This window comes from Urocitellus parryii, chromosome 7 (assembly GCF_045843805.1).
Source record: "Urocitellus parryii isolate mUroPar1 chromosome 7, mUroPar1.hap1, whole genome shotgun sequence".
In the NCBI taxonomy this organism is placed as follows: Eukaryota; Metazoa; Chordata; class Mammalia; order Rodentia; family Sciuridae; genus Urocitellus; species Urocitellus parryii.
In genome coordinates, this window is record NC_135537.1 from 90822700 (window position 1) to 90847502 (window position 24803).

Here is a 24803-nt window from a genome sequence, read left to right on the forward strand (position 1 = left end):
AGTATGGAGGGGGAGAGAAAGATGCAGAGACAGTGACATGGGTGGGGACACAAAAAGTTGTTTGCTGCATTGCATTCTCTGCATTCTCAATTGGATGCTCAACTGGGAAAGAATCAATTTATAAGTTCGCTAAGATCAAAGGCAGAATTAATTTCTCAGTTGTTACAGAATCGAAGCCACTGATATTCTGCCCACTTATGGCTAAAGAAGTGCCCCTAAGGGCCAAGAAATTATCCATGGTTCTGTGTCATATACACTTCTCCAATATTTTCACATTATCAAGCCAGCAAGGAGAATCCCTAGAGAAAGTAGGTTAGCAGAAAAATTTTTCACAACATTATTAATCAGAATTGCCCTATCATCTTTGCTATATTATGTTAGTTGTTTAAAAGCAAGTAACAGGCTTTAACCTACTCAAGAGGACAACACAAAAAGATGAGTATCAGTAGATGATGCTCAGAAGGAGGCACACTTGAGTCTGTCCTCCACAATACTCCATAGATATATATTTATTGTCTTTATATTCCACAAAATTTCACATATTCTAGGACATGTTCCAAATCATTGAATATCCAGTAATTTACTAACAATGGCCACAAACAACTGACTTTGAAGTAGGGGAAAATCTTACCCTCTCTATATTGCGTATGTTTTACAAAAGAATTAGATATACTTTTTGTTCACCAAAAATATTATCATGATGTTGTCAAAAGGAGGAGTAAGTTAGGGTATGTATGTACCAGCATACATAAGGTCCTGGGCTCCAAGCACTACCCGCCCCCCACCAAAATGCAGTAAATAATCATGTAATACTGGGGGATGGTTTAAAGAAATAAAAGAATTCCTCTAAGCATGAGGACTGCAGGTGAAGGGGGCAGGATAGTGGGTTGATGTTGATCAAAATATTGTTTTATTTTTAAAAATCATATACATGCATTATTTATTTAAGATAAAATTCTTTTTATAAAAAACATGTGGGGTTATAGCTCAGAGATAGAGCATACTTGCCTAACACGTGCAAGGCCCTGGGTTCGTTCTTCAGCACCACATAAAAATAAGTAAATAAAATAAAGGCATTGTGTCCAACTATACCTTAAAAAAATGTGAATCAATAAATACTTGGTAACTTACCAAAAGGCTGAGGAGGTAATATTAACATCAAATTGACATTTAAAATCACTATCACTAATTAGAGGTGAAAGACGACAGAGTAGAGGAAGGGTGTAATATCCAGATATTGTGACTGGGGATTCAAGCAGCACAACATTGCTTCCTAGCAAGGAGGATGACACAAGGAATTCACCTAATCTTAATATTAGAATCAAAGAAACAGAAATTCAGATGTTCTAAATAAAGGATAGGAAAGAACACATGTGGAATGCAGCCAAAAAGGCATGGCATTGGCCTACTGTGGAGGGGAAGGGCAACACAAGAAGAAAGACTAAATTAGTGAAGAAACAGAATTCTTTTTCTTCCTTTTTTTCTCCTTTTTGAATTGAGCATGAGTGTCAAAGTACATGTTCTTCTGGGAGTGTATGTTCTAGTTGTGTTGAATGACTCATGGACACACAGATACACACTTTCCTATTTTTTCTCTTCATTTTTATCACTTTTCCACTTCTTCCTTTATAATTTTTCTACTTTTTTCCCCTCAAAATAGGTTATTCCACCTTTTTATGACGGTAGAGGAGTAAAGTTTTTTGTTTGTGTGTTTTGGTTTGACTTTTAGTTCTGGTCCTTATTATTCCTTCTCTCCTTTCTTCCCTCTTTCACAGCCAAGTTTGCTTATTCTCTCTTTTTCTTGTTATTTATTTCTTTCAGTTCCCTTTTATTCCTCCTCCTTTACAGCCATCAGTTGATATCTCTTCTCTCCTATTTTACCCCTCTTTGACTTTTGAGTATTTTAAACTTTTGTTTACATTGTCCCTATTTTCTTTCTTCTTAATGAATTATAATTATACTGTCTTTAACAATAATTTATATAATTATTACCTCATCATTCATATTGTTCTCAAGTTATTCATACTGGGAGATGCAAGATCTGGTTCATAGTTATTGGTTATTATTGCTGTTATTAAATGCTAACCTTGCCCTTCCTCTTTTTGCAATAATTAAAAGTGTACATGCCACAGTAGACAATGTACACTTATCTTTATTTTGAATATTGATCACTATGATTGTTGCTTTTGCTTGTTTCTCCTACCTTTGAGAAGGGCTAGGAAATGTCTGGTACACTACAGGTTCACAGAGTAGAGACTCTGAGACTGAAATACACCCACAATTCAGGAACATGACAGCACATCTTCCTCCATACATAAACCAATCCAAATTAAACTTCAACAATATTTTAACACATAGAATAGGGTAGACAAATATGTCAAATCAAAGACTAAATCCCGGGTACCAACAAATAAAGAGAGCATCAGGCCCCTACCCCTACAACATATAAGAGAAAGACTCCAAAAAGAAGGATGTAAAAAGCCCATAGTATTATAGCAGCTCTACAAGAATGAATTAATTTATCATTTCTACAGCACCAAACTGGAAGATAATGGCAGATGAAACAAACAACTGAATTACACTGAGCTTATGTGTTGAAGCTTAGAGATACCAAGAAAATCTACAACTACACTCCATAGGATATCCACAGGAGAGGAAAAAGAATTCATCTCAATAGATGTGCAAATACAAGACCTCTGCAAACATGAGTAAACAGGAAAAAAGTCTTCCCCCAAAACTTACTACCGTTCAAAAAAGGATACACAACCAGAGAAGGGGATAAAATTCCAAAGAAAAGCTTTTAAAAATTGATTATGAAAGTGATAAATGAGTAAAAGAAGATGTGGGAAACTAATTAAGAAATGAAATTAAGAGAGCAATTACAAGAATTGAATGACCACTTAAAGAAATATAGAGTTTGAAGACACACCAATCAGAACTTCTGAAAATGAAAGACAAAATGAAATTGAATTAAAAAAATCACTTGAAAATTATCACCAACAAACTGGACTATGGAGAAAACAGAACCTTGAGACTTGACAGTGAGTTTAAGCTAGAACATTTAAGAGACACATATCTAAGGTAAGGAAAGTAACGTGATGAAAACATATAACAACTTGGGAACAAGATTTAAGAAACAAAACTTCACAGTCATAATGAAGTCATTGGGATAGAAAGAGCAGAGATAAACAGGTTTAATGGCATTAAGAACCTTTGCAATGAAATAATACCCCAAAACTTTCCAAACCTTAGAAATGAGATGCACATTCGCATATTGTGGCATATAGAACATTAAATAGCCAAGATAAAAAATTAATCTTTCGAAGCCATGTCATAATCAAAATGTCTAATACAGATAATAACAAAAGACTATTAAAACACAAAAAAGAAAAACATCAGATGACACAAGTAGAACAGTAAGAGTTGCTTCAGATTTCTCAACTGAGATCCAAAAAAACAAGATGGTGTGGAATGAAATACTGAGAAAACAACTGCCAACAAAGGTTATTAGATTATCTAACAAAGCTATCATTTAAAATCAAAGATAAAATAAAAACTTTTCATGATAAGGATAAAATTTAAAAATTCATGACCATTAAACATACACTACAGAAATTATTTAAAGAAATACTACACAAAGAGAAATCATAAACAAGCCCCAGAACTTTCAAATGTATAGTTCTCCAGAAGAGCAATTAAGCAAATTAAATTCAATAATTAAAACTATAAAACAAAATTTAAAAATTGGAAATAATAAATATCTTACCATAGTAACTCTGATGTAAACAGTCTAAACTCTATAATTAAAAACCTGACTCATTGAATAATAATAAAAAAAAAATCACACTCAGTGCTGGGGACATGGCTCAGTGGTAGAGTGCTTGCCTTGCATGTACAAGGCCCTGGATTACATCCCCAGTACTACAAGGAGAAAACAACAAAAATGAAAACAAACAAACAAAAAAAAACTCACATCAAACATATGAAATTTCCAAGGCACTCATCTTATTATACGCAAAGATATACACCAACTGCAAGCTAAAGGACAGAAAAAAATATTCTCTACAAATGGAGCTTTAAAAAAACAAAACAAGGGGCTGGGGATGTGGCTCAAGCGGTAGCGCGCTGGCCTGGCATGCATGCGGCCCAGGTTCGATCCTCAGCACCACATACAAACAAAGATGTTGTATCCACCAAAAACTAAAAAATAAATAAATATTAAAAATTCTCTCCCCCTCTCTCTCTCAAAAAAAAAGGAGATGCTATATCTGACAAAAAAAAATTTTAGGCAAAACTTAATCACAAGAAAATCAAGCACATACTGTTAAAGGAAAAAATCCAACAAGAAAATATAACAATTACAAATATTTCTACCTCAAATGTAAATACATCTTACTACATGAAATAAATACTTCATGAATTTACAGAGTATGATTAATACTTGCTGATTCCAACCCACCCCTCCAAAAACAGATTTTTCCAGACATATAATCAATAAATACATTTCTGACATAAATAATATGATAAGCCAAATGGAACTAATAATCATCTGTAGAATATTTCATCAGCTGACTACAATTTCTTCTTAGCAACTTATGGAATCTTTCCCAAAACAGATCTTATTTTAAGGGCACAAAGCAAGTCTTAGCACATACCCCCCACCAAAAAAAATCAATTTTATCTCATGACTTATAATATCATAATAAATGGAAGTCAGAAAACATATAGATACCACATAAATACATGGAGATTGAACAATACTCTCTTAAATAAAGAATGAATCATTGAAAAAATGAGACAAGGAAAAATACTAGAATCAAATTAGAACAGCAATACAACACACCCAAATCTCTGGGATACCATAAAGGCAGGATTAAGAAGGAAGCTTATAGTATTCATTGCCAACATTTTAACAATTTTAAAGCCAGTAGAAGAAAATAATTTAGATCAGAGCTAATATTAATGAAATTAAGAATAAAAAAATTCAACAAATCAATGAAACCAAGAGCAGATTATTTCAAAAGATAAGCAAGATTGAGAAACCCCTAGTCAAACTATCAAAAAGAGAGAAGACCCAAATCAACAAAATTAGAGATGCCAAAGGAGATATCAACAGAGACACTTTTGATATCCATATGATCATTAGACTATTTTGATAATTCATATTCTAATAAACAGGAAAACCAAGAAGATATTAATGAATTTCTAGATATATCATCTGCCAAAATTAAACCATGAGGAAATAGAAAATCTAAACAGATCAATGGCAAGCAATGAGACTGAAGCATTAATTAAAAGATTTCTAAGAAGCCAGACGCAGTGGCACACCTCTATAATCCCAGCGACCTGGGAGGCTGAGACAGGAGAATTGTGAGTTCAAAGTCACCCTCAGCAATGGCAAGGTACTAAGCAACTCAGTGAGATTCTGTCTTTAAAAAAAAATATACAAAAAAGGGCTGGGGATGTGGCTTAGTGGTTGAGCACCCCTGAGTTAATCCATAATACCAAATAAAAAGAAAAAAAGGGGGGCCTTCCAAGGAAGACAACCCCAAGACCAGATGGATTCTTTGCAGTTTTACCAGGCCTTTAAGAAGCATTAACACCAGGGCTGGAATTGTGGCTCAGTGGCAGAGAGCTTGCCTAGCATGTATCAATAAAAAAATAAAAAGGGCCACTAACAACTTAAAAAAAAATAAAAAACACATACACCTCCTTCAAAATTTACTACAAAGAAGTGCACATACCCCCCCCCAAAAAAAAAGAACCATTAACACCAATCTTCTCAAAATATTCTGAGAAATAGAAAGGTAGGACTCAATCTGTAACTCATTTATGAAACCAGTGTTACTCTGATACAAAGACCAAAAAACAACAACAACAAAAACACATCAAGGAAAGAAAAGTACAGACCAATATACGAAATCAACATATACACAAAAATCCTTAATAAAATGTTGGCAAACCACATTCAAAAACACATTAACAAGAGTAGACAATATGAATAGCTGGATTAATCTCAGGGATGCAAGGTTGGTTTAATATACACAAGTAAAAAATATAATTCATACCATAAATAGAATTAAGAATACATTCTCTCAATAGATACAAAAAAAAAAAGGATCTGAAAATATTCAGCACTCATTCATGTTAGAAACACAGGAGAAATCAGGAATTGAAAAAACATACCTCAACATGATGAAGGCTATATGCAACAAACCCAAAGTCAACCTCATACTAAATAGAGAAAAACTGAAAGCATTCCCTCTAAAATCAGACACAATGAAAGGTTATTTACTCTGATCACTCCTATTCATTACAGTTGTTGAAATACCAGCCAGAGCAACCAGGCAACATTAGAAAACTAAAGAAAAATAGGAAAAGTAGTAGTCAAATTATCTCTGCTGACTGATGACCTGATTCTATACAAAGACGACGCAAAAATCTCCAGCAGAAGTCTTGTAGATCTGATTAAAAAAAAAACACTCAAAAGAAGTAGCATACAAGATGAACACAAAAAAATCAGTAGCTTTCCTATATCCCCATAATAAATCTGCCAAAAAAGAAATCAAAAAATCATTTCATTCAATTGAAAAATAAACAAGAATAAATCTAAATCAGGAGATGATAGAACTCTAACAATAAAAATTATAAAACACCAAAGAATGAAAATGAATAAGGCTTTACAAGATGGAAACAACTATGTTGCAATTACTACATCAGAAGTAAAATAAATATCACCAATTATGTATTAATTCTCCTAGGAATGATTAATACTATTAAAATGACCATATTTTCAAAAGCAATCTACAGATTCAATAACATTAAAATGCCAATAACACTGTTTAAATGTAAGGAGACAGTACTAAAATTCATTTGAAAGAGTAAAAGACCCAGAATAGCCAAAACATTCCTAAGAATGAGGTTGGAGGCATCATAATATTTGCTTCTCAAATTATATTATTATACTATAGAGCCATAGTAACAAACACAACATGATACTGGCATCAAGGGAGACATGAAGACTAATGGAATAGAAGAAACAAAGACAAATCCATAGAGAATCACGGGATACTTGACAAGATGCCAAAATTATACATTAAAGAAAAGATAGGAGCCGAGCACTCTCTAGCTGGGGTTTCCAGGAGGGCAAACAGGCCATCACTGGGGTTGGGGTCAAAGGTGCAGCCCAAACACCCATGGAGGAGTTTGTACGTGGCTGAAAGAAGAGTTTTTGGAAAACACTGATTTCATTTGATTCCCTCGCTGCCTCTGCCAGATCCCATTAAAAAGTTCCTACATTATGAGTATAATTCTGATGCAGGTGATCTAAGTGAAAGCCACCACTGATTCTTGCATCCTATTAACTATCCTGTACTGCCAACTGTAGGTGAAGAGATGGCCTGTTTTCATGGATTGTATTTCCCCTGGTGCTGAGCCCAATGAACAGTCCTTCAGTCACTGTCAACTGACAAGCTCACACAAAACTTAATTTTGTTCTTCTGTTTGGGATTTTCCAGTTGCATATTAGTGAATGGGCCATGAAGTATGCACAGGTGTGGGTGAGACTGGAGACCCACTGATGTCCCCAGTAGGGAAGATTTCTAGCACTTTCCAGGACAGTGTGTGCATTTATTTTTCTACTTTGCAATTTAACTATTAAAACCTAATATCTAAATGAAAATGGAGTTTTGGTTAAAAAAAAATCAAGTGGGAAACAGAAACATAGTTCGGGAACTTGATAGTTTGTTTTTCCTGCTCCTGGGGCTGGTCTGTGCATTCAACATACACCCTGGCTTCCTACCACTCTTGTGTTGTTTTTGTGATTTGTCCCCATTCAAGGACAGTTTCCTGGCTACATAGGCTGTGTTATCTGGGTGTGGTGATCACAGTGCAGGCTTATTCTCCTATTTTCCATACCTTGCCTAGTGCTAAGGGTGTCGGGAGTTTTCTGCCATTTCACTTCAGGGAGTACACAGACTGTGACTCATTTAAGGAGGCCCACATGGAACCAGTCAGAAAATGACTGCCTACATTCTGCCAGTTATAAGAAACACCTGAGGCACTATCTTCAGTCCCTGTACATACCAGGAGGTCTTTTGAGTGGTTGGTTCCAGGCTTTCAATTGTGTTCAGTAGATAACACATCTGTGATTGATTGACTGCCCTTCACGTTTTAGAACCAGGTGTCTTAGAAGCTGTGCCTAGTGTCTAAGGAAGGGGAAAGTAGTAAAGACAGAAGTCTTTCCCCACATGTCCAGAACTGGTGTTACTGGGGAGATGATCTGTCACTGTAGGTGTCTTTGGCTGTGTGGGTGGGACTTGCTTCCTCACTCAGGGCTGTGCAGACAGGAAGGAAGGTCACTGGCAGGTAGGACAGGGGATGTGGCCTCCGAGCATTTCTACCACTTTCCTTGTGAAATGTCATTTAGCCAGTTGAAGCCTCTGAGGACTACTGTTTGGTGATTCTAAATTTCAGAAGTGTTTAGATTTCTCCCATATAAAAATCTAACTTGTAAGAATTAAACTGATGATATCTTAAGAAAGATAAAAAAGAAAAGATAGTCTTTTAAACAAATGGTAATGGGAAAACTGGATATCCATATACAGAAGAATGAAACTAGATTACTGTTTCTCACCCTGTACAAAAGTCAACTTCAAGTGGATCAAAAGCCCAGGAATTAAGCCAGAAACATAAAACTGGAGGGAACAGGCTCAACACTATAACACACTGGTGCAGGCACCAACTTACTTAACAAGAACCCTATGGCTCAAAAAAACAAGAACCAATAAGTGGGAGAGCAGTAAACTTAAAAGCTTAGGCATAGCAAAGAAAACAATTGTGACTGTGAAGAAAGAGCATACAGAACGGGAGAGGATCTCTGCCAGCTGCTCTTCCAACAGGGTATTAACATCCAGAATATATAAAGAACTCAAAACCTTAACATCAATAAAAGAAATAACTGGTTCTATAAAGGGGCAGAAGACATTTCTCAAAAGAAGAAATACAAATGGCCAACAAATACACAAAAGTTTCAATATCCCTAACAATCAGAGAAATTCAAATCGAATCTACACTGATGATCATACCAGTTAGAATAGCAATTATCAAGAATACAAATAAATGCCAATGGGGATGTGGGGACTGTAAATTAGTACAACCTCTCTGAAAAGCAGTTTGGAGTTACTCAAAAGACTAGGAATAGAACCACCATATGACCCAGCTATCCCACTCCTTGGTATTTATCCTAAAGAACTAGATCATCATACTATAGTGACACAGGCTCATCGATGTTTATAGCAGTGTAATCCACAATAATCAAGTTATTGAACAAGCTCAAGTGCTTGTCAAAAGATGAATGGATGGAGAAAATGTGGTATATTTGTATATATAAAACAATACAGTTCTACTCAACCATAAAGAAATAAAATTATGTCATTTGATAAATGGACAGAACTAGAGAACATCATGATAAGTGACATAAGCTAGACTCAGAAAATTAAGACTGAATATTTTCTCTCATATGCAAAAGTTAGACGAAGATAAGTTTAAAGGAGGTGAGGGAGTTCCCATGAAAACAGAAGGGAGATCAGGGGAGTAAGAGAAGTGGTTAAAGAAGGAGAATAGGGGAGGAAATGCAGAATGAAAATGACCAAATTATGTTATGCACCCACATGAATATAACACAGTTGAGTTCATCTTTGTGTGAATAAATAAAGTACCAATTAAGAAACCAGTAAATGAACAGAAGGAAACCAGTAGAGTACAGAAAGGGAGTGAGGAAAGGGAGGGAGTGAGGAAAGGGAGGGAGGGAGGGTGATAAAGAGAAAGTACTGGGGACTGAAATGGAGATAGTAATATTCCATACATGTATGCTCATATCCAAACAAATTCCAATATTAGCATAACTATAATGCATTAATAAAAACATTTTTAAAAGAATAAAAATTCTATCTGGGTTGAGAAAAGTATATAGAGGCTAAACTGAAAATCAATAAATACTGTTCTTTAAATTATACATCCACACAAGGAAATTATTTGTTATGTGTTCTTAGAAAATTCATTTAGTTCTGATAATATGTATTTTACTGTCAAAGGTGGTAGACATAAAAAGTACTTGACATAGTTCCTGAAACAAAAACATTTTAAAAAATTTTAAGAGGGGAGAGAAAAAGAAGGATATAAACTACAATAAGTGCATATATCATACTAGAATGGGATGTTCATGTATTTAACTTGACTGGGACAGGATCACCATATTTTAAGCAGAGTAGAGGGAGTTTGCCTCACAATGAATAGATGCTTTTAAATAAGAATTAACTTTAACCACCTGTTTTTCAGAGACCTACCAATGGGAGATGATAATGGAAAAAAGAATACAAAAGGTCATCTGGTAGTTGCTAATGGTATAATGTCAGACTTCAAGTTTGGATTATATAAATTAGTGATTCCAATATGTTTATATTCAATATTCCAATATGTTTATATTTCACAAACCAGCAATCTCAAAAAGTAATTTGAAAGATGAGTAAACAGTTGCCAATGACAGTAAATATAAACAAAAAGTAAAACGAATTTTATTACTGAATTTTATTTTTACATGTACTTGAGAATTTGCTGAACAATTCTCAATAGCTGTGCTTCTTCATATGGCCTCACTGATTATAAAATGTAATGGTATCATTCGGCAAGGTGGCACAAGCCTTCAACCTGAGGCATTCTGGTATTATTAAAGATACATCCTGTATCTATAGATCCACAATTTTTACTTTTGTAGATCCAAAAATCATCAAAATTTTTACATCTACATGGTACACATCTAGGAACTATTACATCTTTGAAATCATAAATTTCCACACTACCTGGTATAATCTCATGCCTCTGTCCATTTATCCCATAACACTTTATATCTACAGCCTCAAGAACTTTGGTTCTGTAAAGTCTTTCTGTATCTTGTTTTATTTCCTTACCTACGTAGTGGGTGTCATTACAATTTATTATACAAACTAGGACACTTTTATAGGATAAAAAAGGGTGCTATCAATAATTAAGTCAGGTAAAGCATGTACTAAATCTTTAAAACTCCTGCCAGTACTCTCAACTGCCTTGCATTGCAGTTGGCTTCAAAGACAAATGGAAGGCTATCTACAATTTCTTCTCAAGTTGCATAAAAGCAGGATAAATTTAACTTATCCTAGTTATTTCTTTCTCCTTCATGTTAATACAATATTGAACAACTCTTTCTGGAATTATAAAGAGTTTAAATACCAGAAATATTTTATAAATCAAATAATTCTAAAAGAATTATTTCTAATAATTTTTATATTCTAAAAGAATTTTAAAATAGCAACTTTAAAAAAATCCTATCAGTATCTTAAAAAGTGAATAATAATTTACTATTATATATAGTATTGAAAAACATTGTGAAACAGCCGGCTCTGCATGACCAGAAAGTGATACTGCAGCAGACAAACCTAAGATATATGGGTAGGCATGATAACATAAACAATGAAAGACCAGTGTAGTAAAAATATACCTATCTTGCTATTAATGGATAAGATGCTGTCATAAAGGGGTAAAAACTCTTTAAAAGCATAGAATAGTTCTCTTTAATGTTTTCTAAGACCAAAATATCTAAATTATACAATATGATTTAAGAAAATATAATTTAAGGAAATATTATTTAAGGAAAATAATAAAGGGAATTAATAATATCTGATATACCCAAGTTAATCTGAAGTCATAAACTTAATATCAGCAAGTAAATGTTAAGCTATAAATTTGCAGGTGAGTGATTTCCTATCACATCACACAAAGTAACCCTGCAATTATCTCTAGTTCTAATATTTGTAGTAAAGCGCTTACCTAGCATGTGTGAGGCACTAGGTTTGATCCTCAGCACCACATGAAAAAAATTAACAAGTGAAATGAAGGCATTCTGTCCATCTACATCTATTTAAAAAATTAAATAAATAAATAACTGCATGGGCAATAAGTATAAAAAGAGTCTCAAGGACAACTTGAAATATATAGTCACCATAAATATAAGCCTTCACATTAGTTATCAGTGGCTTTCTTTAGCTTCCTTTTCAGGGATGGAAACTAATATTAGGCTATGGCTTCATAAAATAAGTCGGAGTCTATTCCAGTATTCTTCATAATGCAATTTTAACAAACAAGTACCAAATTCTTGGCTGTAAGAATGTGCTTCTCTACTCTAAGTAAAATCCTGAACACCATTTTGTAGTTTTCTTCTATATAAACCACAGAAATACTTGCTTTATTTCTGAATACACTGATATCTGTTTGCCTTCTCTTTTTAATATTTAACTAAAATATCATTTTAATCTTGTCAGGATGTAATAAACTGTGAAATTGTTGTGCCACTGTCAATGGAACACACTTGTATGTTTTTTAAATGTGCATTCCCTTTGTGCTCAGCAACAAGTTTATTAGAAAATTATTAAGTGAAAAACGATATTATATAAGTTTTTAGATTAATGTGAATATACCTAATAAGAAAAAATATAATATTAATAATAAAACACAAAAAAAATTTAAAAAAGGTTTAGAGCAGACTTCAAAAGATGAATAAAAAAAACTTGAAAAAGTAGGTTAAAACCAAATTATGGAAGCCTCTAGAGTCCTAATTATTAATTCTTATCTGTCAGAAAATATGGCACAAAGATTTTAAGTAAAAGAATTACAGTATCAAACAGTTTTCTTAGGGAAAAGTAATCAGGATGAAGAATAGAACATGTGGATAAAAGAAAAAATAATTTATATTGGTCAGTATTTTGTTTCATATACAGATGATAAAATTTTATTCATATTAGAAGTTGATGTTACCCCTTTTTAAATAAACCCTGCTTTATATACTTATAAAAATGTTAGCATTCAATTTAAATAGAATATGCATTAAAATTATCATTACAATATGTAACTATCTGGTACAATAAAGCTTCTCATAAAAATGAAAATAAATATTAAAATGAAATTATTAAAATTGTAGATAAAAACCCTTTATCTTTCTGTAACTTGTGTTTCTACATAAAGGTGAGAAGCAATAAAGTTAATCTCAAAAATCAGTATTTCTATAGCTTACCAATGTTTCTATTAAAGTATAATGATAAAATTTTCAAGCTTAATGGCTAAAGTTCACTTTATCTCTTTTAAAATTATAAATATATAATTCACAGATTGTCACCCTTTGTTTTAAATAACTGGGAATTCAGTATTGACCATTTAGAATCATGCCACTACTTCATGATCTTCCCTCAGCATATAAATTCCAAGACTCTTGTACACATCAATTTGACAACATACATAAAAAGCAATAAACACTAAGCTCCTTTATGGACTTAAAATGAAATACAGATTAATTTTTTTTTTTACTAATGAAAACCTGCGTTAGTGCCACAAGTAATTATTGTTACATAAATTACCTAAATGACTGTCACACTTACTGGAAAAATGAAATGAAACAGTCAATTATCAGATAGATTTAACATAACATCAATCTTTGGTGACCAAAAAGTGCAAATTAAAATAGTGAAATACGAACTTTCATATTATTAGGTAATTTTAAAATACAAAATATGCAATTGTTAGCACTAGTATAAATGTGAGCATTCTGCTACACTTCTAGTGAAAGGTAAACTAGATTAAATCCTTGGAGAGGAATAGGGTATTTTTGTATTATACTGTTGAAAGAAAGAAAGAAAGAAAGAAAGAAAGAGAGAGAGAGAGAGAGAGAGAGAGAGAGAGAGAGAGAGAGAGAGAGAAAGAGAGAAAGAGAGAAACCCGTTAGCTGAGCATGGTGGTACATGCTTATCAGGAGACTGAGACTAGAGGATCCCACCTTCTAGGCCAGCGTTAGCAACTTGGTAAGACCCTGTCTCAAAATTAAAATGAAAAGGGACAGAGACATAGCTCAGTGGTAAAGCACTTGCCTAGCATGTGCAAGGCTCTGTGTTCAAGCCCTATTACTTCTACAAGACAAAACAAAATAAACCCACTACACTTTAACCAAATAATTTCACTTCTATTATTTTAAAATGAAAAGATACATAGAATATGTATGAATAATAATATGTATGAATACATGAATAATGACTAATAATTTTGATAATAGTGAAGAATATAATACATACTCAAGGAATATATAATGATATACTCAAGGAATAGTCAAAACAATTATGATTTATGATTATAATGAATTACTAAGAAGCTAATAAAATAATGCTCTTACAAAATACTTATGATATCTCTTGAGTAAATGAGAAGAGATAAAAGAGAGTAAAAAAGGTTAAAAGGTCTTTTGTCAATTACTCTGCAATAAAATCACATCTAAAAACTGTAACAAGGCAATAAAAATCCTTTTTTGTATCTCCTATTAATACCGGTCAACTTATTAAACACAATCTAAGGAATATGTTACTATTCAACAAACTGTCTTTCCCGATGCTCTTTACAAACCAAACCAAATCAAAAACTTTATAGAATAAAATCTATGGTTTCATGATAATCAAGAATATAGGAGCTGAAGATATAGTTCAGTGGAAGAGTGTCCTAAGCAAGTATATGACCCTAGGTTCAATCTGTAGTATCCCCAGGGGGAAAAAAAAAGTATAAAAGGTGTCAATATGTACACTAAGACATTCCACATAGGTTATTTACTATCTCTTTTTATGCATGAAACAAAAAGAAAACAACAAACAAAAACACTTTAAATTTACCTGCATTGCACTTTTACCCAGTTTCACCACTTCAAATAATGTGACAGGCTCCCCTTCACCATTCTGTTGAGGATGCCCATTAGCTCTTCCACGGCCTGTTCCTCTCACTCCAGCTTCAATTCTGCTCTTCTCTCCTGGAGATTTTCGAGGTTTCTTATTTGTAGACTAAATTAAAAGATTTTTAAAATGACATTAAATGCAGGCTTACTTTTCACTTTATAATATAAAAATTAAACATACTGTCAATCACTGGTGGTTTAAAAAGTGAAAAATAAGATAACTCCCTAACAAAAAAAGCTTTACATATTGCTTTCAACAACAAAAATATAGTGTAAACAATCAAACCTAAATTTATACATATGAGGTATGAAAACAAAGTTTAAAAACTAATTAGATATGATATAAAACAATAATATTTTAACCATGCCTACTCTTTACATGTCCTTCATTATGCCATCCTCTGCCTTAGAAATCTTGTTCAATAAAATACTTATGGGAAATACCATTTATTCAACTCTTCCCTATTGTGAAGTACTCAAATATTTCTTAGTCATACAATGAATACAGAATGAACATATTTGCAACTATTTTAGGTACTGGGAATACAATAATAAAAAAAATAGAAATGTTCTTGCCTTGATGAAGTTTACATTTTTTTAATTAACATACCATCCCCTTCCCCCCAATTATTTCTTAAGTTAATACTAGTTACACCCTATCTATGTCTCATCTTTAGAGTCAAGGGTAATTTGGAAAAACAGTTTGTGGTCATTTCATCCAGTTCTATAAATTCTATTCATTTCTATCTATATTAATTGCATGGTTGGTGCTTCACCAAATACATCAAAGACATCAACATTGCTAAATGCAATAGAGATTCTTAAAACTCTCTTTAACAGTCGACATGATTTTCTTCCTTATCTTTCAGATACCTTTTCCTTCCCTGTACCATATTTTTTACCTGTTAGTGTTACCTAGAGGTCTTTCCCATGCATCTTTTCTTCTCAATCAAAATATTTTCTTTTGATTAACTTAATTCATTCTTACTATAGCCATGTTCCAATTATCTAATGTCCCTTTTCTCCAAATCCACTCTTATTTGTCTTGTTTTGTAATTCTGGATTTGGACCCTGGAAACATTTCTTTTATACCATCTACTGCAGTATCAGGCTTTAAAAATAGAGGGCACTGGAAGAACACTACAAAAGATAAGATGGACGGCTTCTATTCATGGTTACAGTACCTGCTCCCTGTATTTGGTTATTTCTGTGTACCTCATTAGTACTCTCTTCACTTCTCTTAACATTTTATGGCCCTAAAACCAATATTGTGGGTGGGTGAATACATATTAGGTCATTTGATTATTGTTTAAATAATTTTATTCCAAGGTCAGTTTTAGATTTACAAAAAAAAATTATGAAAATAGCACAGGAAATTATCATATATCTGATATCTAGTTACCCCTATTATTAACAACTTGTATTTCTATAATATGTCTGGTACAAATAATAAATCAATATTGATATGCTAATAAAAATGTAAACTCTTTATTCAGGTTTTCTTATTTTTTGTCTAATGACCATTTTCTGCCCTAGAAGCCCATCCAAGACACCATATTATATTCAGTCATCATGTCTTTACTCGAGCTTCTCTTTTCTGGGAAAGTTTCTTAGCTTCTCTTGTTTTTTGATGACTTCAGCAATTCTAAGGAATACCAATCAGGTATTTTCCAAAAGATCCTTCACTTGGACTTGTCAAGCATTTTTAATCATTACTAGACTAGGATTATGACCTTGGGGGAAGACGACAGAAAAAGTAAGGCATCATTTTTATCATCTCATATTAAGGATGCATTAACTTAACATTAAATAACATACATTATTAACATGACATATCATTGTTGATGCTGAAGTTAATCAGTTGTCTGTTGTAGCCTTAGTTAGGTTTCTCCACTATAAAGTAACTTTTCCTCCCTTTATCTTACTGTACCCTTTGGAATAAAATTACTACACATAGTTCACAGTTAAGGGATAAGAAATTAAGCCGTACTTCCTTGAAAGTCAGTTTACATAAAATTATTTTACATTCTTCCACATCTGTTTTCACCCATTTATTTGATCATTTATTTATTTGCTCATTTAAATCAATATGGACTCATCAACATTTACTTTCTACTTTGGGATATAGTCTCATATCATTTTACTTTTTTATTTATTTTTTTTTTTTTTAGTTTTTAGTTTTAGGTGGACACAATATCTTTTATTTTATTTTTATGTAGTGCTGAGAATCTAACCCAGTGCCTCAAGCATGCTAGGTGAGCGTGCTACCACTTGAGCCACATCCCCAGCCCCATTTTACTTTGTTTTTAAAGTTTTTTCAAGCTTGGTCATTTCAGTTGAGTGTCCATTTGATATTTCCCTATCACTGTGTGTGTGGGGGGGTATTTTGTTTTTTAATCTTTGAATACTTAAAGCACCTAAAAGTTACTGGATTCTCACCTTGTATATTTCCTAGCTCAATCCTAAAATTAACCAATACTACAAAAAGACATGGTTCCTTTTACTAGAGAATGATATTAGAGATGAAAATCTGCAACACTAGGCTTGGCCTTTTGCTACTGAGGTATCTTTGCTTCTAGGCCCTGAGATGAACAGAACAAGGAAATACATGTCCAGCATATTACAGATAACAAAATTCATTCACTGTATTATAAAGCTATACAGGCTCTGACAAATGCATAGTGTTCTGTATTCATAATTGTATGGTATCACAATGGAGAGTTCTACCACCTTAAAAACCCCATATGCTAACTAGGCAGGGTATAATCCTATATTCCCCTGTAATCAAAAATTTGAGGCCTGCCTAGGCAAGACTCTGCCTCAAATAAAACTTAAACTTTACCCATTCAACCCATCCCCTTGCCACCACTAAATTTTTTAAAGAATCTTTGTTATAGTTTTTATTTTTTCCAGATATTCATAAAAAAGAAATCAAACAGTATGTAGCCTTTACAGACTGGCATCTTTCATTTTAACAATATGTATTTTAAGAATTATCCATGTCTTTTAATGGCTGAATAAGTAATTTTCTTTTTATTGCTCAACAATATTCAATTGTATGGACACATTACATTTTGTTATCCATTTAAATAATGATGAACATCTTGATCACTACTGATTAGCAATTATGAATGAAGCTGCTATAAACATTCACAAGTCTTTGTGTGGACATAATTTTATATTGTGTGTATGTACATAATTTCACAATCAATTGTTAACACATTAAAGAGTACAACTGTTGGAATGTTCAGAAAGACTGTTTAGTTTCTTCTGAAACTATCTTTCAAAGTGGCAGTATCATTTTACATTTCCACTATTAATGAATGTGACTTTTCTGTTGCTTCAAATCCTTGTCAGGAAACTCATAGTGCCAGCTTTTTGGATTTCAGCAATTCTAATAGGTATATAGTGGTATCTCTCACTGCTGTCTTAATTTGCCATTCCCAAATATTTTTATATGTCCTCCTAGAGTCATTTAAACACACAGAAATAAATGTGTGTACATCAATGTTATCTATTTACTTTTGTTTGTGCAGAGTACTGCAACATTCTATTTTCACTATTAATATATATTGTACTCAATTTATAGAAGTACTTCGAGTCTTGATTCTTTCTTGAATGCTGCTATATTCTAGTATACTAACTTATCTATCCATTAACCTATTGATAGACATTTTTGGGAGGTGGGGGGTTACCAGGGATTGAACTCAGGGGCACTCAGCCACTGAGCCATATACCCAGCCCTACTTTGTATTTTATTTAGAGACAGGGTCTCACGGAGTTGCTTAGAGCCTCCCTTTTGCTGAGGCTGGCTTTGAACACACCATCTTCCTGTCTCAACCTCCAGACCTGTTGGGATTACAAGCATATGCCCCCATGCCCGGCTTGATAGACATCTATTTTGCTTCCATTGTTTTACTATGACAAATAATACTACAACAAATAAACCTATGCAAGTGTAAGAATGTTTACATATACCATACTTCAATATACACAGTGTATATGCAATACAAAGAAAACCTCATGGGGAAAAAGGGTTAAAACAATCATAGATCTCATCTATTGGCTTGTTAGTGTTAGTTATAAAGGGGAAAAAGGAATATAAGAAATTTAAAAACAACTTCTTCTAATTAGGGCCTATCTATATTTTATCTATATTATCACAAAAACAATTTTCCTACTACATAAAAGAAACTTTACTACACAGTAAAAGAAACAGAAAGACCCCCCCAAAAAAGGTGTTATTCAGAAAGACTGTCCCTAATATATGAACAGTAAAGGATAGAGATAATCAAAAATCAAAAGAGCACATGCAATCAATTAGCTTATATTTTAGAAGTATGATTTTGCAGTTCTGAAAACTCTGAGGAGTTTTTCTCAAGCTTTTCTGAGAAAGCTATTTATTCCATGCAAATCAAGTTTCTTTCAAGCTTAGAGAGAAAGACATTTTTTAAAATAAGAATTTTAAAGATGAAGCTGTAGCTCAGTAGCAGGGTGCCTGCCTACCATGCGTGGGCCCCAGTTTGATCCCTACACTGCCAAAAACAAAAACAAAACTTTGGCTCAGGTGAAGAATGCTTAGCATGTAAAAGGTCCTGATTTTGATCCCCAACTCTTAAAAAAAAAAAAAAAAAAAACGTGAATTAATGAATCTATCTTAATAATCTTAGTAACCTAGATAGTAACCAGTTTCTAGAGTTCTATTCTACCATTATCAGCCCTATCCTTGAATCTAGACCATTAGGTAGGAACCCCAAAACAGGCTGTCATACCAACTACATGCTAGCTCTAGCATAGGTGTAGCGCACACAACACAGACCCCTAAAAATTAACTAATCCTACAAGACATAGTTTCCCTCATGGAACATGAACAATGTAACTCCCTCTCCCCCCAAATATTATAACTTAGGAAATTATTCCATTAACAAGTAGATATCTGCCTCAACTTTGTGGGATGTCTAATTTCTATGTATTGTCTCATACATTTCACTTATTCTACCTTATGAAATTCATGTTTAAGAGAAAGTGCTAATTATATATTACTCCCAAATATGCATAGCCTGAATTTAATCAGGAAGAAACAAATGAATTGAAAAGCATTATAAAATGCCTTTGCTTATATTTTTCAAAAATATCAAGATGATAAAAATCAGAGATCAAACAAGGAACTACTGAAGATAGCAGACATTAAACATAATAAATCTTTAATGTATTTGATTAGGTCCTAGACTAGAAAAATAGATGTAAAGACATTCTGAAACAACTACAAAGCTATGTGTATAGCTATTAATTAGATAATAATATTCTGTAAATATTAAATTTCCTGGTTTTGATAATTATATAATACTTACATAAGAGAATTTCCTTTCCTTGTTCTTAGAAAATATACCACGAATTATAGGGATTATGGATCATGATATCTGCAACTTATTTCAAATAGATCAGAAACCATTTGATCCTTATTGCACACTACATTCAAAATAAACTCAAAAGAGATCTAGACCTACATGTAATAGCAGAAAAAACACGGGAAACTGAGCTTAGCAACAATTTCTTAAATACAAAAGCCACAATCTGTAAAGGAAAATAATCAACAACTTCAGTCTTAATCAAAATTAAAGACTTTAAACACAGAAAAGCAATTGCTTCAGAATCATTTTTTTAAAAGAATCATCTTTCCCCCACTGAATTAAGACTCTTTATCATAAATCAGCTGACATATGTGTCTCTGTACTCTCTCACACAGATCTGTCATTGTGCCAATACCAATTTACCTTCATTACTATAGCTTTACAGTAAGATTTAAAATCTAGTAGTGAAAGTCTTCCAGCTTTGCACTTCTTCCTTATTGCTTACCTCTTTTTAGAGACACTGCATTTTTGTGGACATTTCAGAATGATCAATTTAAAAAAAAAAAAAAAACAATGGTGAAATCGATTTGGATTACAAATATATAGAGAAACTTTCTCAGAGCAGTTTGAGAAGAAAACTGACAATGTAAAAACAGCTATAAAAGTTACCAAAAGGTACTTGATGACATTTAACATCAGAAAAATACCAATGTAAACAAAAATGAGACACCACACTATGCCCATCAGAAAGGTTAAAATAGTGCTACATGGATTCCAATGTTTATGACAGCACAATTCCCAATAGTCAGGTTATGGAAGCAGGTGTTCAACAGAAAATAAAGAAAATGTAACATACATACACAATATAGTTCTACTCAATCATAAAGAAGAATGAAATTATGTCATTTGATGGTAAACTAGAGAACATGCTAAGCAAAATAAGCCAGACTCACAGTCAAAGATCACATATTTTCTCTTTTTTGAAGAGAAAAAAGCTAAAGGGGGGAAAAAAGAATGAAAGCAGGAAATTTTATGAAAATGGTGGAATAAAAGTAGTGGGTAGAGGAAAAGGAAGAAAGGAGGGAAAGGTGAAGAACTGGGGAATAAAGCCTAACAAATTATGCTATATGCTTATATATGAACATATCACACTGAGTCTTACTTTATGTACAATTATGATGTAGCAATGGAAAATATATAAATAAGTAGAAGGAAGACCAGAACAACAGAGGAAGAGGGATGGAAAGGATAGAGGGAGAGTAGAGGGAAGTACCAGGAGATGAACTGGAACAAAATATGTCATATGTACATATGAATATGTCTCAATAAACCTCACTATTGTGTGTAATTATAAGGTACTTGAAACCTAATGATGATGATGATGATGATGATGATAATAATAATAATAATAATAATAAACAAAGGCTAAAACAGAAATGACTGATGAAATTAACTGTTGGTTTAAAAAAAGGACAGCCCTGTGAACTACTGAGTTTGAATATAATGACTGAAGTATAAATAACACAAGTCTAAAATGTTATTTTACTGTGATATTTTTTCCAATTCCAAGTTCATCCTGTAGATGTACTATTTATCTATTAGATTATATAGCTGAAATTTTACTAAATAAAGGTAGAAGTTAAAACCAAGTGTAACAAGTGTGTACCCAAATGGAAGAAGTTTGCCTTCCATCTTGGAAAAAAAAAAAGTTTGACCTGGAAAAATAAGTAACTAAGAATTCTGGCAAACAGAAAAGTAATTATATCAAAAAATCTCATTAACTCACTATGAAAGACTTCTATGTTTATATCTATTTATCTATCTACAATAACTGGTTAAACAACATAACCATAAACTACAACAGGTGGGTAGAATTTGCATCATGTTTCTAACCAACAAACTATATAAGTGTTTTTTTTGGTTATATTAATAAAACACTGTTATCTTGGGGTGTGATACTAATATTGCAGTGAAAACAAAGTAAGCCCTCACTTTTTTTAAATGACTATAATATTACAATCAATATTTTTTGTTTTCATGTATTCCTGGATCATCTCTCTGACCTCAAGGCAGGCCATAGAAAGTAGAAACTCTCTTCCCTAAAGCAGGTCCTACAAACTCTGCTTCCCTTGCTTTCTTGTCTTGGAGCTGCCCCCCCACCCCCCCAATCTAAATTATCCTTGCCTGGTACTAGGTCATGAGACGCTCACCTCATTCCAGAGGCCTCCTGCCCCATACCCTGGAGAGAAGTCAAAAAGGTACTGAAGCAGACAGGCCTTGCTGGGTTTCCCAATCCAGTGAACTAGCATTAGATATTCAATAAAGTTTCCATAAAACCCCCAAAGATCAGAGTTCAGAGAGATTCTGGCCAGCTGGACATGTGGAGGTTCCCAGAAGGTGGCACACCCTCAACAAGTATTAAAGCTCAGTGCTCCTTCTCTCATATCTCTACCTATGTTTCTCTTTATCTTCATTTTTCATAATATCCTTTATAATAAACTGGTAAAGCTAACTATTTCCTTGAGTTTTGTGAGCTGCTCAAGCAAATTAATCAAAGGAAAGGCTGTAGGAAACCCAATTTATAGACAGTTGGGTTAGAAGCACAGGCAAAACAACCTGGGCCTTATAACTACAGGTAGTGGGAGTTTGGGGACCGAGCCCTCAACCTATGGTATCTGATACTATCTTCAGGTAGATGATGGACTGGGATTGTGAATCAGTGGTAGAACCCATGCCAGATAGATGGTGTCAGAATAAATTGGATTACAAGATAACCAGCTGATGTCTGCTTCTACAAAATACTTGCTTGCTTACTTACTGGTAAGGAAAAAAAATATTTACAGATGAAATAATGTCTAGGATTGCCTTAAAAATAACATGAGAAGGAAAAGAAAGCAAAGAGGTGGAGAGATGAAACAAGACAACTGCTGAATGGGAGGGAAAAGAAGGGAGAAGGGGATGGTGAAGGGAAGCACCATCATTATATAAAATACATGTATGAAGATGTGAAAATGCATTCTGCTGTCATATATAAATTTAAAAATTACATTAAAAAAAGAACTGCTGAAGATGGACAATGGGTATATAGCAGGCGGGTAGGAAGGGTCATGATACTACTTGTTGAAGATGGAGACTGGGTAAATGTGTGTGGCGGTATTCATGATACTACTATGTCTCCTATAAAAGTAGGCTAAAAGTATTCATAAGAACTTTCATCAGAGGGAGGAAAAAAACTACTAGTAGCAAAAATTGTCATACTTGAGTACAGAATGCTACAAGCCTTAACCTCTTGACATATTTTTACTATTATCTCTGAAAAGTTTATGCATTTTTAATTAACTGAAAGTCTTAGAACATGTACAGATATCCTCAGAGGAAGGATATCTAAATATCTTCTAAAATTCTCAATCATCTATCAATGAGACTATATTCTCAGTCTAATCCCAGATCTCTAAACTAGTACTCTTAAACTGAACACTTAAGAGCACATCAAAATAGAGAATCAAAAAAGAAGTAATCAAGAATTTCAAGTGAAAAGCAGGAGTCTTAAATAACTATACCCCATGCAAATGTTAGAACTACTTCTATGCCTTCAAATGATGCGCCAAATATGGAAGGCAAAAAAAGATACAATAATTTCCTTTTTTTATCACTGCTAAGCTAGCTTACAAAGAAAAGTTTCCAAAAATTTCTAAGCCTTCACTAGAATTTTTACAAATAATAATAAAAGAGTGTTTAACAGCACTAGTACTACAATTAACAAATAGCTATTATAAAACCCATTTATATCATGACTATTAAAGAAATAAAGAAGACAAGTAAATACATACTGGAGGCCGGAGAGGACGACCCCTTTTTCTTTTTCCTTTGACTTCTGTTTCTTCAAGTTCGCTGCCAGCATCAGAATGAGCAGTAGTTTCATTAGTTGAATCCCTAGAAAACATTATTTTAGTAAACAAATTAATTAATAAATACAATGCAGCACTATTCTACTACTTTCCTTATCTCCTGCTGTATCACTAAATACAGGTGGTTAATATTTCTACTTTCAGAAAAACTCTTCACTAATCCAAAATTTTTATCCTTCCTGCTTAATATCACATTAACATTGAATGAAATGAACTCCCAAATAAAGAGGAAAATTAAAAGGAGGAAATAACTGTGGAAAGGGCAGCTTATATATAAAATATAAATGCAAAATACTAATTCTTCAGTATAAAAAGATGGAGAGTTAGAAGGAATTCTTTAAAATCCTTAAAATCAGAGAAATCCTAGTAAATGGTGGAATGAGTTTGACATCATAACTCTTAAGTACATGTATGAAGTCACAAATGTTACAAAAATACTTGTGTATAATCAGTGACTTGAAAAATTGTGCTTTATATGTGTAATATGAAATGAATTGCATTCTGCCATTGTATATGACAAATTAGAATAAAGAATTTAATTTAAAAATGTTTATCAAGGGACTCTTAAAAAGTAAGTTATTATAAATGTTATAAATATTATTAGAATAAAGGATTCATAGTATACAGTCTACAAATAATATTAAAATATACACTACTCTTTACTGCAAATTCCACATAGCCACTTGATTCTCACAAAATGATTTTGATAAGTATAACTCTTTCATCCTTATGTAAAATTATGGTTGTAAC

The 24803-nt window shown here is 32.9% G+C and overlaps 1 protein-coding gene across 1 annotated transcript in view; it reads right to left on the minus strand.

Annotated features, from left to right (window-relative positions):
• The window catches only part of LOC144255853 (cohesin subunit SA-1-like), a 98379-nt gene that overhangs the window by 65404 nt on the left and 8172 nt on the right, over positions 1–24803 (minus strand). The window contains exons 3-4 of the mRNA XM_077800872.1: positions 23976–24078; positions 14736–14900 (exon numbers count right to left, since the gene is read on the minus strand). Coding sequence (XP_077656998.1) covers positions 14736–14900; positions 23976–24078 — 268 coding nt within the window. The remainder of the gene's footprint in view (positions 1–14735; positions 14901–23975; positions 24079–24803) is intronic.